General features: G+C 41.4%; 1 protein-coding gene across 1 annotated transcript in view; it reads right to left on the minus strand.

Annotated features, from left to right (window-relative positions):
* The window catches only part of RPP40 (ribonuclease P/MRP subunit p40), a 699,670-nt gene that overhangs the window by 497,297 nt on the left and 187,757 nt on the right, over nucleotides 1-14,616 (minus strand). Inside the window, exon 2 of the mRNA XM_078688048.1 lies at nucleotides 8,285-8,429. Within this exon, the coding sequence (XP_078544174.1) occupies nucleotides 8,285-8,429 (145 nt within the window). The remainder of the gene's footprint in view (nucleotides 1-8,284; nucleotides 8,430-14,616) is intronic.

Below are 14,616 nucleotides of genomic sequence, written 5' to 3' on the forward strand. Positions count from 1 at the left end.
AAATAACTCTAAACATATGCATACCTTCCATTTTGACCGCCGAGTCATTCAGACTCCTCAAAATTATCACTGGCCAGTTGCCTTTGTCCTTCTTCCACAATGGCATCTTTTTCCCACAGTTCTTGAACTTCCTTGTCCACCAACTTTGACAGATCTCCACTGAACATTATACTTTTTGGAATCCATGACTGAACTGATTCCTCTATAATATCGATGCGATAACCCTGCACTGTCTCAAAGGATCTCTTGTAATTTGAGTCCAACTGCGATAAAATTTAGAAAGTCTACTGCCCAATATGAAGGGAATAACAATAGGGTCTAACCTTACCTGAACATCAGTTACGACGTTCTCCACAAGCTCCTCTTGCTGTGAGCCTCTGACTCTAAGTGACCTTATCCCTGGTTCTGAATGAGTCTACAATCTTGAGAAAACAAATTTCTTGTGATTCCTTGTCCTCTGCCGGGAAATCGATCCCTTGTCCGCCCGGTCCAACCAAAAATCTGATCATTAAAAACCTTCTAAATGTCATGTTGCGACTTTTGAATAGAGCAATGAACTCCCACAAATTTGGACATATCTTAATGAATTAGTCTCTAAAAAGGAGACCATTTGCATCTGGTCCTGCCTTATTGTTAGCCAAATCCACTAATTCGGTTCAATCTTGAGCAGAATACTCTTTCTGCATTTAATTGAAATTGTGGTGTTTGCATTGTCCAAACGTCACACAGCGCACTTCACCCACTTCTCCCTCAATTGCTCCACATCCAACTGCTATTTATTCACATGGGCGTCCTCAGTTATATTAAAGATCTTGATCAAAGGGCAATAACGTGAAGCAGCCTGTCCTAATACATTCTCAAACCCTTATCTAATCCTTTACGTGAGTCTCAACCCGCTTTTCCAATGAAAACAAAGATTTTCACATCCAATTCAGGTGTCATCATCACCTTATTTGCTAAGGTAGGTCTCGGACACTCTGTTCTTAAACTTATTCTAATATCCTCTGGGATTTATTTTTACAACCAGGTTTCCAGATACTCCGCCACAGGAGCTGCAGAAGTTCACTTCGGGAAAAGTGGGTGCTTAATCAACATTGGATCAAGCATACAATTCCCTAGAGGATTGGCCAAAACCTCTATATCATCATTCCTTCCACCCCCTTTGGTCTCCTTCCTCATTTTATTCTCACAATCCTGCTCGTTCATCTGAATCAAAATCGGAAGAATAGCTAAGTTCAATCTATGCGCTACCAGAGGATTTGTCACAATGCACCACCATATGTTTACGTCCTGTCTTACTAATCCTCCTTTCCTTTTCTGGGCCTTTAAACAGCCCACCATGTGCATCCTCAACACTTCCATAACTTTGATGTTCACAGCACCCTTGATCTGCCTGCACAGATTTTTTCCTTTCATTTGTGTAACACTTACATCAACATGCTTTCTTTTTCTAGAGACCTTTCCCCTTTCATTTTCATTGAGAAGTAGTCTCACCAGCAGACCATAAAGTTAACACTTCCAAACCTAGTCCTCTTGCTTGTAACACAGATTCCAATTTCTTCTTCATCCTACTACCAACTTTCAAAGTAATTTTGATCAATAACGTTCTCTCACTTATCCTCCATGGTAACCTCCTGCTCCGACCGACTCCTATCCTCACTCATCCTCAACAGTATAAACAAACTGAAGCTTAAAATGTGTCACAAATCCCAACGTCCTGATACCACATAATTAGGCTGTGGGGTTTTAGGTTTAAACCTATAATAACTGATAAAACCCCACTGAAAGAGAAATAGCCCTCACCAGTGAAACCATATAAACACTGAAAAAACACATGCACAACCACAAACTAAATGCCATTCAAAGAAAGGAAAAAGAGAGTAAAAGAGTCATTTATTTTCTTCCTGACGGGGCCAATACAATGTAACATTGCTATACACGCTAGCAGTAACAAAGCCTGGGCTAACATTATTCTGCCTGAGTTGTTGTTGTTTAGGGATGCCACTAAAATATTGTTTCTTTTTCCTTTTGCTTTTTTCAGTTTTGTGGTCTTTGGTCTAAAGATGCAGGGTTTAGAAGCATGTTTTAGGGCTTGTTTAATTAGTTTATAAACTGTAGAGAATCAGGAAATATCAAAATCATATTTGATATTTTGGCTGCGTTTGATTCTTTCATGGTTAGGTAAAATGGCTTGTTTCATAAAAGCTTTCCTGATATGTGTAATCACATTTACTCACAGAGAATGGGTAAAAACCCTTAATACATCAGCCCACAGTTTCTAGTGGGTCTGCATTGACAGTAGGTGAATTGTCAACACCTCAGGATTTAAACATTTAATGCAAGGTAAAGTGACAAGTATATGTATAAAGAGTGCAATCATCAAGCATCAAGGATATTGATGAAAACGTGACAACAGACTTTTGGAAAACATGGAACGCATTGTTACTTGGAATGCTCTGCAAAAAATGTTCTTTCCAAGTTCAACAAAGATTGGAGTGATATTGTTTGTATTTGCAGTAATTCAGCTACATATATGAAAAAGTTGTGTGATGACCTGTCAAAATTGATACCTGAGTTGAAGTGATTCCCTTTAGGAGATCCTTGCCACTTGTTAGATGGTATGCTGAAAACATCTTTGCAATCTTCAGAGTTAATGAGGGATGCTATTGACTTTTTAGTCCATTCTGGTTCACTGTTTCCTTATGCACAGGAACTAAAATGCAAAGATTTATAATGTTGTGCTTTGTGTGGCATCAAAAAAGAGACATCTCAACTGGGTCCCTTAGCTGATGGTTCTCACTCCAAGGGGCTATGAATGCTATATTATCTATGTGGCAACCGTTTACAGAATGTTTGCTGAGTGATGGTGCCAAAGGCAAGAAATGTGAGGATCTTTGGTCGCCTAAACATAGTGATGTGAAAAAAGTGCACTCTACCGCATTATTAGATTTTTAGAGGAAAACATAACTTCTGTAGTGGACATAAGAAAAAAAACTAGAGCTTGAAAAATGCCTTGTCTGCCAAGTGTTCAGCATAATTGATGATGATGTGAAACCTCTCCTTGAGAGTATGCTGGGCGACACCTTTAGTGACTTTGTGGTACAAAAGGGGGTGGTGATGGACGGAGCATCTGAACCAATCAAACACTCACACCCAGTCAACAGATCTGGGTTTAATCCATCACCGTTCTTTAGCCCACTCTGCCACCCCAGTTCAGACAGGGCCATATGCAAATCAGTCTGACCCTGTGCCTCATGGGAACAGTCCAGCCCGAACTGCCAAGCCATGCCTTCCCTGGACCGGAAACAAGCTTCCTAGGACCGGTTTCTGGCATTTCAGCCGTCTTCAGCCAGGCATGCTTGAATCCAGTGGCAAAGTGAGCAAGGGACTCACGTCTGAGCATACCCTGCCAACTTATGGCGAACAAAGCGGTACAAAAGGGGGTGGTGATAGATGGAGCATCTGAACCAATCAAACACTCACACCCAGTCAAGAGATCTCGGTTTAATCCATCACCGTTCTTTAGCCCACTCTGCCACCCCAGTTCAGACAAACTGACTTTGGCACAGCAACCAGTATTGGCAGGGAAAGCTATGTCAGTGGCCAGAGTTAAGAAATTGTGTACTGGCTGTTTTGGAGTTGCCCGTCTCAAGTGCCAATGTTGAGTGGGTCGTTTCACATAAGTTTACATGGGAAGGAAAGGGCGAGCGCACATGACCAAAGACTCACTGAAGAAGTATTGTATGGTATATTACAATAAGTTTAATTTGCAAAACTGTATTTGGACCTCATATACACTATGCGTACATTATCTATATATCATGTTCTCTAAGTGCAGAAAGCAAGCAATAATAAAAGCAAAACGTTCCATAAACACCGGAAAAACACTTTTTCTGTTGTTTTTAGTGGCGCGAAAATGTGTAATCACTGATAACTGTTTTTTAAGGTATTGAAAACACTGAAAAAAAAACACCAGAATTTACCAAAAATAGAAACTGAAAACAGGAAAGCCTACACATAATGCAAAAACCATTCTTGCATCTTGCAGATGAACTACTTACTGAGAAATCAACCTCAGCAGTATCTGCCACTGCCAAGCTATTACAGCAGCCCAATCTGTCAAGCAGTATAGTTAATAACAGTATAGTTAATAATAAAACCTCCCAATGACCTAGAATTGTTATCAGGATATGACGCAATGAGCAAATGTGCGTATGTATCAAAGCAACAGTCTTTCTTCAATTTCCACCTACGCACCTCAGAGCCGTCGCTCCTTGGCGCATAAAGCAGACTAACTTCATTATCACCAATGAGTCCGAGAGCCATCGCTGTTTGGTGCGTCAACGGACCCTGCACAAAAGCACTTTAAGCACCCCACTTGAGTGGATGATTTCAAGACTTGCCGCTTCGGAAGCTCCCAGTTGTGCTCGCGCCGAAAGACCTGCGCTCGAGCTCAATGGCTCAATCAGTTTGGGCGCTCCTATTTTAGTTATAATCTAAAGTTTACAAGATTCCAATACACGATTTCCTTCTTATATGAACCCTTGAAAATTATAAAACCACACCATTAAGGCAAACTGCAGCTAACATACCACATCCGCTAACAAAAGAATTAAATTAATTACTAGTTATCAAAATAATGATTTTAAGCTGCATTCTTAACCAGCATAAACAGTATAAAGTATCCCCACAACAACAACTGTCTTGCTCACAACACTCAAACAGTACTTACCTGCATGGAGCAGTAGCAAAAAAAGAAGAAAGAGTGTTGGGGGTTCTGACCTTTTATTGGTTTAGAATTTTGTTTTGTTTTCTAAGTTCATTAAAGGGGCTGCTGTGAGAAGTGGCACTAAAGGAGATTGAATAATGTTAGCTACTGGGTCTTGCCATAAAAATCATTGCAAACACGTTTTGAAAGTGCAGACATTGGCTCCTCATCTCCTGTCTGCTTTGGCTCTACAAGTCATGTCCCACTGACTCACATGTTCCTTTGGTTCCAAGTTCTCTATGACCAACGAAGTGAGTGCTACACAGAGAACTCAGAGTACTGCTGTGACATCAGATCTGGTGTCTGCCTGACAACAAACCAATCACAGGGGACATCCCCATATGATATACCTTGCTGGAAGAAGCTGTTCACCGGAACTGAAGTATCTAGAAGGGACAGTTCTGGAGAGGCCAGGTGCAGCATGACCACAGTGTTGATAGAGTCATCTAGATGTGAACAACAGAGGACAGCAATTTGGTGTCACCAGGTACCAGGACTCTATCTTCTCTGTTAAAGCTGAAATTGTGAAAAACAAGGCTTCAGCTGCACTACTGTGAATAGAAAGATTACGGAGATTGCGGCTTGACCTGAGCCTTTGGGATCAGAAGAAGACTGCCGCAGAAATAGCGATACAAAAGGGGATGATGGACGGAGCGTTTGAGCAAATCAAACACTCACCCCCAGTCAACTGATCTGGGTTTAATCCATCACCATTCTTTAGCCCACTCAGCCACCCCATTTCAGACATGGCTACATGCAAATCAGTCTGACCCTTTGCCCCATGGGAAAAGTCCAGCCCGAACGGCCAAGCCATGTCTTCCATGGACCGGAAACAAGCATCCTGGGACCGGTTTCGGATTCATAATCCTCATCAGCCAGGCTATCTTGAATCCAGTGGCCAAGTGAGCAAGGGACTCACGTCTGAGCATACCCTGCCACACTTAGGGCGAACAAAGCGATACAAAAGGGGATGATGGACGGAGCGTTTGAGCAAATCAAACACTCACCCCCAGTCAACTGATCTGGGTTTAATCCATCACCATTCTTTAGCCCACTCAGCCACCCCATTTCAGACATGGCTATATGCAAATCAGTCTGACCCTTTGCCCCATGGGAAAAGTCCAGCCCGAACTGCCAAGCCATGTCTTCCATGGACCGGAAACAAGCATCCTGGGACCGGTTTCGGATTCATAATCCTCATCAGCCAGGCTATCTTGAATCCAGTGGCCAAGTGAGCAAGGGACTCACGTCTGAGCATACCCTGCCACACTTAGGGCGAACAAAGCCGCAGAAATAGATCAGTGTGTCCAAGAGAAGAGCGTGGCATGGTCTCAACCACCTTACCGAGAGAAGTGGGGACCTCAGGTATTGTTGCTGCCCCTGAAGTTGGCCTATGCGTTGTTACATCGAAATTGGCAATCATTTGAACCTCGGAACACTGTTCCGAGGTTCAAACGTGCACCAAAAGCGAGTTAGAGGCATCATGGAGATGGAGTCAGGAAGAAACCTGACTATGCTGGAGGAAACACAAACTGAGCAGCTAGGTCTTATTTGGTAAGAACGAAACTTGAATTGTGAGAGGCTGAGTGCACTTTGAGTATAACAGGGGTAAATTGTACCTGAGCCGAATCACGCTATCACTTTGTCCCTGAGGAGCACCAGAGAAAAGTGGCAGGTAGAGGCACAACACACACCAGTGCCCAGCAACCTAAATGGCATCTTGGCAATAGTATGTGTAGTATTGTTGAGAACGTATCTAGGGCCCTATTTAAATATTCCAGATTTATGCCCTTATGTGGTTATAACAAATCATATCCTTATAAAGGCATAAGAATCATATCCATATAAAGTCATAGCCAATGCAGTCCAAATACGTCAAGGCTACTCGCATAGACTCCTAGAAAGTACAACGCGTTCTTAAAACAAACCAAACCTCCAGCAGCCCGGGGATTCCCCCTGCTTCTGTTTTAATTTGTCCAAGAACTCCTGGAGTTCTGAAAGAACTGCGAGTTCTTAGTGACGTCTTATGTCCAACCTTACGTCAAACTCGGCACCTTCCAAGTATAAATATACCAGCAGCTGGCCTAGCAAAATACACAGTGGTTTGGAGCAGATCAGCTATCTACTTGCCCAACGCCCTGCTGTGGCAAGTGCCGAAGGAAGCCGACCCTCCCACTGATGCACTGAGAGAGACGCTGTCTTTTCTCCTGCCGAGAAATTCAGCTCCAGTGTTTCCAGTCACCCTTGCGGGTTGCTGGGAGATCGAGTCCTGAGAGAGAGATACAAGCCCTCCTTCCTTCTATCACCAAGGTACGGAGATGATTAGATCCGTAGAGAATTCTTGATTCAGATTCTTGGCAAAAACTATCTTAACTTAAAACTGCAGCTCACTTACTCCTTCCCACGTACTAGGCTTAGGTACACCGGGGTAGGCGTATCTTAGAAGCACCAGTTGAGTACGTTTAGTCATGGTTTTATCTATGTATATATTTTATCTATTTTAGACACCGTATGGCGTAGAAACCATACCATGCTTTTACAGTATTGTTTTATAATACTCCTTTTACTGTACGCACTTTACTTTATGACAAGTATTGCAATTGTGGCAACTCACTTCTCTTGCATGAGAAAGAAGACTGTTCAATAAATAACCACTTTTATTGAAAACGCCCGTCTCTCTATTTCTCTGCACTTCTGGTGAAACTAAGTATGCACGATTGACTGAGTGAAATAGTTATCTACTGTTTCCATGACTCTGGAGATATACTCCTTATTCTGGAGGGAGCAAAGTTGTCATGTTTATGTCAGAAACTAATCCCTTCTTGTCTATTCAGGAAAGTTAACACCTTCCTGTTTACTCGAGAAAGTTTCTAGTGACCTCTGGGCTAGCTGGCATTCATAATTAAGTCTAACATATTCAATAGAGACCTAGTCGATCTAAGTCCTACGTCTAAAATATCGTTTATGTTATTCCAATGCGCAGAGCCTATTGGGAATATAGGAACTACACTACAGTATTTAGTTCTAGTTTGTTTTCAAGTACTTTTCTTCTTGAAGCTAAAGCACTGTGGTGCACAATCAGCGAAAGCGCTATTGAATGACTGATGAGTCCCGAGCTTGAGTACCTCCACACAAGCCTGTGACTGCTCGCCATGCTACCACTGATAGTCTAATGCTGAGGGGGTTGTATCTGGCCCAGTTAATTTGGACAGCTATATTCGGATGGATTCTGTGGAAATCAGAGGCACATTGCCCTGCCCCTTTAGTTGAGGCCCAGTTAGCCCCTCCTTGTCCTGTGTCTCACCAAACAGTGTGTGACAATTAGGATTCGGGAACAATTAAGAACTACAATGCAGAAAGGGGTGCGGGTTTGGTTGTGCTTGTTTTTTTCATAAAGCATTGTAAATAAAATACAAATAGCATATCAATTCTAGTCTGTAATCGCAGAGGCACAAAGGTATATGTTTGCACAGAGGACTTTAAGCACATCATGCATTTATTTACCAGCATACTTACCTTTCTTTACAAAAGTGTTGATGAATTCCACAGTGGCAAGTTCATGGAGTGATAAATTCTTAACAAGGTAAAACTTTCCCATGTTATTAATGGTGTCCTTAAGACCTTCAGGAAGAGACCCACATTCTGGAATCAAAAATGATACCTGTTGACAAGCAAATGGGATGTTACTGTTTATGTTTAAAGGTGAAAGTTACCTGAACAAAAATGGCTCATGAATCAGGAATTCTTTACCTTATTTTTTATTCCGAGGTACATTAGACAATATCATAAATCATGATAACACATAACTCTATTGAATATTAATTATACTGCATAGAGATTCATGTTAAACATGAAATATAATGCACGTTACATAAATAAATGTTAAACACAGTTTAAACAGGAGATAGCTCATAAACAAAGTGCAGTAGTGAAACAGGTGCTTGATGTTATTCAATCATAGACACAAATTGATCCCAGAGCTTAAAGAATATTGAATTTGTGCCAGACCGAATAGCAAATACATTCTTGGGCTGTATGACGGCATACATTTTTCGAAGCCAGTCTAAAAAAAGAGGGGATTTGTTTAATCCTCCATTTTTGCAGTAATAGTGACCGCGCAACCAACATAAAGATAAAATTTAGTTTTTGTTATCTAATCACTTTCCCCTTCACGGGGTAATAAATCAGGAACGCTAGACTAGTGTTGCCCAGAATTTGAATCAGTAATTGAGATCCTGGATACTGAAGAATTGAAGACCAAAAATGACCTGATCTAGAACTCTTCCATATAAGACCAGTTGCTACATCTGTAGATTCACAACTAAAACAATTGTAAGAGCACTCTGCGTTAATCCTATTTTCAAACTGTGGGGTACAATAGATCAACCATTTCAAATAAAATAGCAAATTTTCAAAAACTGGCACCCCTTAAGTTGCAAAATGTATTTAATAGATTTTATTCCAAACTTCAGGGTATAAAATGATATATTTCCGTTTCAGCCATTTGCTAGAGATTTTCAGAAATGTACGTATTTAATTAATATGCATGAGATATATTTTCCAATCAACTTGGTTTCGTGCTGCTGGGTGTTTGAGTACATTATTAACCAAAACCTTATTCTTGGAACTCAGGCTTGGTCAGCATTTTTCAGTGCAACATATATAACAATATATGACCACTGTAGCCAGTTTGTACCCATGGATACTGACTTTTCAATATCCATCCAAGATTTTTATTGATCAAAAAAATCTAATAATTTTGAAAGCAATTTAATTTCCATTTTACAATAAATACTAGATTGATCGTAGCTTGATTTTCAAGTTATATTGTGTTACTAATGTAGATAATTAAACTCGTTATAAAACAGATCTTTCCTTTTAAAAACATCACTGTAATGGCCCATTCCACATTTTTGGAGAGGATTGTATTAATCCAACAATATCTTTGATATTGCTTTCTCTTAATATCATGTTCATGACTATTATCATAATGAACATGAGAAAATTACACCCTTAACTGCAAATGAGTACTATGCAAAACGTGCATGATAATAATTGTTCCTACTAAGAAGCACTAATACTCCTTCAATAACACGTCAATATAAAGTGCTTACTGACCATCAAGGACTAGAGTCTTGCTATAGGAAAGGTAAAATCATAGATTCCATATTTTTAAATGCCTTAAAAGAGGCTTGTAATTTAGATAATAAGGACCCTCTATATTACCTGAGAATTTGACTGCCAGATAACACTTTGACCAAACATGAAAACACACTTGAAGCTCAGGTAATATATTTTCTGGAAGGCAATTACATAGAAATATTTCTGTCTGAGATGTATTGACTTTATAGCCTCCTAAAAACTGAGCAAGAACATTTTGTAAATTAGTTTGTAATTCTGGGCTCAAAAAATAGGATTTATTTTTCGGAGTAATGCTTAATTCATCAAAATGTAACTGTGCCGCATGGCTAAGTATTAAAAAAATTCAAAATTCTAGACACATGCTTTTTTTCTGTTTTAGTTACTGATCCAATGGGGATTGATAACTAAAAGGAAGGGGGAAAGAAAAATGTTTATTTTTATTTTTTTTACAGCGGGTGGGGGAAACAACATGGAGTAGCGTGGGTGGGGACTGGAAGCAACACGGGAATGAGGGACACAAGAAACATAGGGAGTGAAAGTGGGGACAGGTTATTAAAGTCGGTGGGGGAAGCCAAACGGGTAGTGCAGGGAAGGTGGAAGCAAACTGAGGGTTAATAAAAAGGGTGGGGAAAGTAGCACAGGGAGCCTGGGTGGAAGCAAAAGTAACACTGGGACATGGGCGGGCGTTGAAGCAAAACTGAGAGCATGGTTGGGAACAGACGCAAAACAGGGGGCATGGATGAGGGAAGCAACATGGGGGTTTGGTTGGGGGATCAAACGGGTGAAAGATAGCAACGTGGAGCACCTGAAAAAGCGAGCAGTGGAAGGACACAGTAATGCACCCATTCTCGTGGGGGAGGGACAAGCACAAGAAGATAAAGAAAATCCTACACAGCTAACAGAATAGGAAGAAAGCACATGTGTCTATGAAGCCAACCAATAGTAACAATGGGCAGGTTCTAATCACACAGTAAAATAATAGTATGCCTCGCAACAGACAGTGCATGCACAGTCTTAGGTGACACCTCAAAAGGAAAATGAGATAACGAGAGGGACAACTAGGACTACAGTAAAAGTGAACAAGCATGAGGAGTGACAGAGGCAAAAGACAGAGAGAAAAAGTGAGAAAGACAGGGAAGCATATGACCTAGAGAAGAAGGGAGAGAGGAAAAGTGATTCAAATAGAGAATATTAACACATAGAAGGTGAGAATGGTGTCAGAGAAGGAGGAAGGGCTGAGTTGATAAACAGGTAAAAGCTGGAGAGGAGACTCTCCAGTAGGCAACTCTGAAGAAAGGTCCAATGAAAAAGAACACTCAATTGAATGTGAAATTCAGCATGGTATGCAACAACTGTGTCTCTTTCCTAGTGGCCTTTTAGTTACAAACTCGCATTGACCACAGTCTGAATGCTATTGCCCATGGTGGCTAGAGAAGGCTCCTTTGAGAAACACACTCCAAACTCTGTTAAAATACACCAAGAAGTGGTGGAGAAATTCTAGATTGAAGCCCCCTTTGTGGGAGACATTGTTTGCCCAATTACCTCCTCAACAACTTTGTGGGTGGCGGAATGACACTGCACTGAATCCTAATAACTGACCAGAAACTTCAGAGGTAAGAACCTTTGAGGTATTGTGGTGAAAATGAGTGATCATGTGGAGCAGTTTTATAGATCACCCTTTGAATTGTTGCAGAAAAAAGAAAATCTAAAGACATTCAGTAGTTTCATATTTCCACTTTACCCACTCCTTCACCACCATCCCATTAGGAAAGTAAACTCCATCCAATTCAGTGGTCTCTTGAAACTGGGATGAGTAGTGTGATTCTTTCCCCCACTGTCTCTGGGGTGTGCACCTCCTCTTCACTCCTGAAAACCTGTGTTACAAGGGCCCTTCTGCCATGTGGGCAGCAGAACTTCTGTGTTCCAGCAATGCCTCCAAAGTAATACAGGCATCAATAGAAATCTCTCCACGTCGTTTTAGTGTCCATTTGCTATACCCCTGCCCTACTATGCTAGCCTGGGGCGTCACTTCATGCAAAACACATAACTACCTCTTGTGCCTGACAGGCCAGAAATACCCAGAAGTCTAACACACATGTGCAGACAGGAACCAAAAAGTGTGGGCAGCAGTGAGTGGCAGCACATTCAGTGAAGAAAAGTGGGGAATGAGTACAAACAGGGGTGCTGGAAAATTACATTTAAGAGGCAGGAGACTAACCCCGCAGGAAGTGTTTTGAGATGACCTACCTTGTATGTTGGCCAAATTCCAAAGTCATGAATTTTGTAATGTGAAAAGGCTGCCAGATTCAGCAGTATGGTCTGATTTGTTATGCAATAAACGAAGAGAGGGGAGACCCAGTTTTTAAGGAAAGTACGTTTGTTAAATGTATCCAACATCGGTGAGCAAAATGCACCCAGGTAAATCGGTGCTTGCTTCACAATTTCACAGATATAACTATCCTTCTGTATTACCTACTGGCGGACGCCAGTAGGTGGTTATAGTTAGGACCTAGTTTCCATAGGAAATCCGCAACATTCTATTTGGAATAACTTTGGCGCCGGTTGACGAATCTTCGCGAAATTCTCCAAGAAGATGGGGCGCTCCTATCTTGAAAATTTCGGGGTGATTCGTCAAGCAGGGGCCGAGAAAAAAGGAGGGTCCCAAAACATGTTTTCCCTATGCAACTTTCCATAGGGACCTTTAGCCGCAGCTACAGCCCGAACTGCTGAACGGAATTACACCAAATTTGGCAAAAAGGTAGAGTTTGATTCACAGATCACACTTTTTGTTAAATGGTGTAAATCAGAGCAGTAATTCCTGAGAAAATCAAAAGTAAAATCATAGATATATATAGGACGAAGTAGGATACGCGTATCCTCAGAGGATCATGCGCGTAGCTTTACGAGCACGAGCTGCATGCTAATTGGCTGTCAACTGTCTGTCAACACTCCAAACCAGGAAGTGTTGGCAGCCATCTTGTGTTTCGGTAGAAACGAGGAAGAAAAAAAAAAAAAAACAAGGGCGCAAAACGCAAAAAGGGGGCAGGGTAGAAACACCCTGACGCCTTAGGCCTGCTGAGCAGGATGCGTGTAGGATACGCGTATACCGTGAATTAAAAAAAAAACCTGAAGCCCGCTTTAGTGCTAATTAGCCCCCGGGGGGTCAAGTTCCGGGGGCAATGTGCTTTATTATATTGGGGGCCCAGAGGGGCCCCGGGGACTGCCACCCCTGGGGCTTTTTTTTTTAATGTATGCGGGGGGCTCACAGGACCCCCCCGCAGCCCCGGGGCTTTGGTCGAATATGTGCGGGGGGCTCACGGCCCTCCCGCAGCAAATGTAAATGTGTGGGGGGCTGAAAGTGCCCCCCAAGCCCCGGGGTCCGCCACCTCCCCGGGGCACTAAATATTTAAATTAAGGGCAGATTCATTTATTTTTTTACGGTAAAATTAGGATACGTGTACCTCTGGTGTGCACACGTTGGGTACGTCTATCCTACCACGTATGCTGCGCGTATCCAAGCCAGAAAAAGAAAAATATTTTTCAGATATCTATCAATCTTACGTGTTTAGATGTTAGGTGGCTCTAAAAAGAGCCCTTGTGTTTATTTTAGGGATTTTAGTACCTACAAGTAAGTACCGATGCAGAGTCTAAAGTTCAAGAGGAAGACTCTGTTCCCTTCATCTGTAAAATGTACACCATCTCTCCTATAGATGCCTTGCATATTGAAATGCAGATTGTTGTGGTATATGGACCCCATTCTATAGTCTCGGAGAAAAGCAGGAACAGATGTATTCACATATTTCCTAGTTTTCTAAATCTGTGGACAAAATTGGACCAGTTCCATTTCTGCCTTTGGCATAAGTTAGAATAGACAAAGGCAGTTTGGGGGACATCAATTCTCCAACAGTGTCCTTCATAAGCATTTCCAGACCTACCCCAGTCAAAGTGCCTAGGTCATTGCCGCCACAGTGCACAATTATGAGGTCAGGGTATTGGAGATGCAAAAAGGATTTCATCAATGGCATCAATTGGAGCCACTTTAACCCTCTCTGTCCAATCCATTTAATGTCTACATTTGGTAAACCTAGGTCTTTGGTATTTCCTTTGTGTTCTGCGTACCTTTGTTTCCAGAAAATATAGCTGTGTCCCACAATTCACACTCTAAGCATCTTGAAAGAAGGTCTGGATGCACTCAGAAGGTGTCTGTATATGAAATGGCAGTTTGAGAAGAAATGTTTTTCTAAGATGGTGGGTGAGATGCAGTTTTGAAAAAAGGAGAGAAATGATTGGTTGTTTGAGAACATTATAGACTAAAAGGTAGGGTGCATGTTTCTATTTTTTTTAAGTATGTTTCTTATTGGTTAAGAAGAACTGTTTGAAAGGAACATTACATAGGATAAGGTGGTATTTTGAGAAGTCAAGCTCACTTGCTGTTTGGTTTAGTAACATTCTGTGGTGAACTTTTGACCTGTGTTTCAGTTGACTGTTGCATGGCCTGTTACTATGGTAACAACAGAAAGCAAATTGGGGGTAGGGTTCAAAGTTATGTCAGTTGGAAAGCAATAGAAATGTGTATTTGCTTTTGAATTAATGTGGGAAGAAATGTGATTTGTTATTTACATGTATATATGTGTAGATTGAGAGGGAAAGTTTGCCATTTGTTTGTTTTGCTAAGAACAGTGAAGTACAGAGATTCTGTATAAGAA

The sequence above is a fragment of the Lissotriton helveticus genome, chromosome 4_1 (assembly GCF_964261635.1).
Source record: "Lissotriton helveticus chromosome 4_1, aLisHel1.1, whole genome shotgun sequence".
NCBI lineage: Eukaryota > Metazoa > Chordata > Amphibia > Caudata > Salamandridae > Lissotriton > Lissotriton helveticus.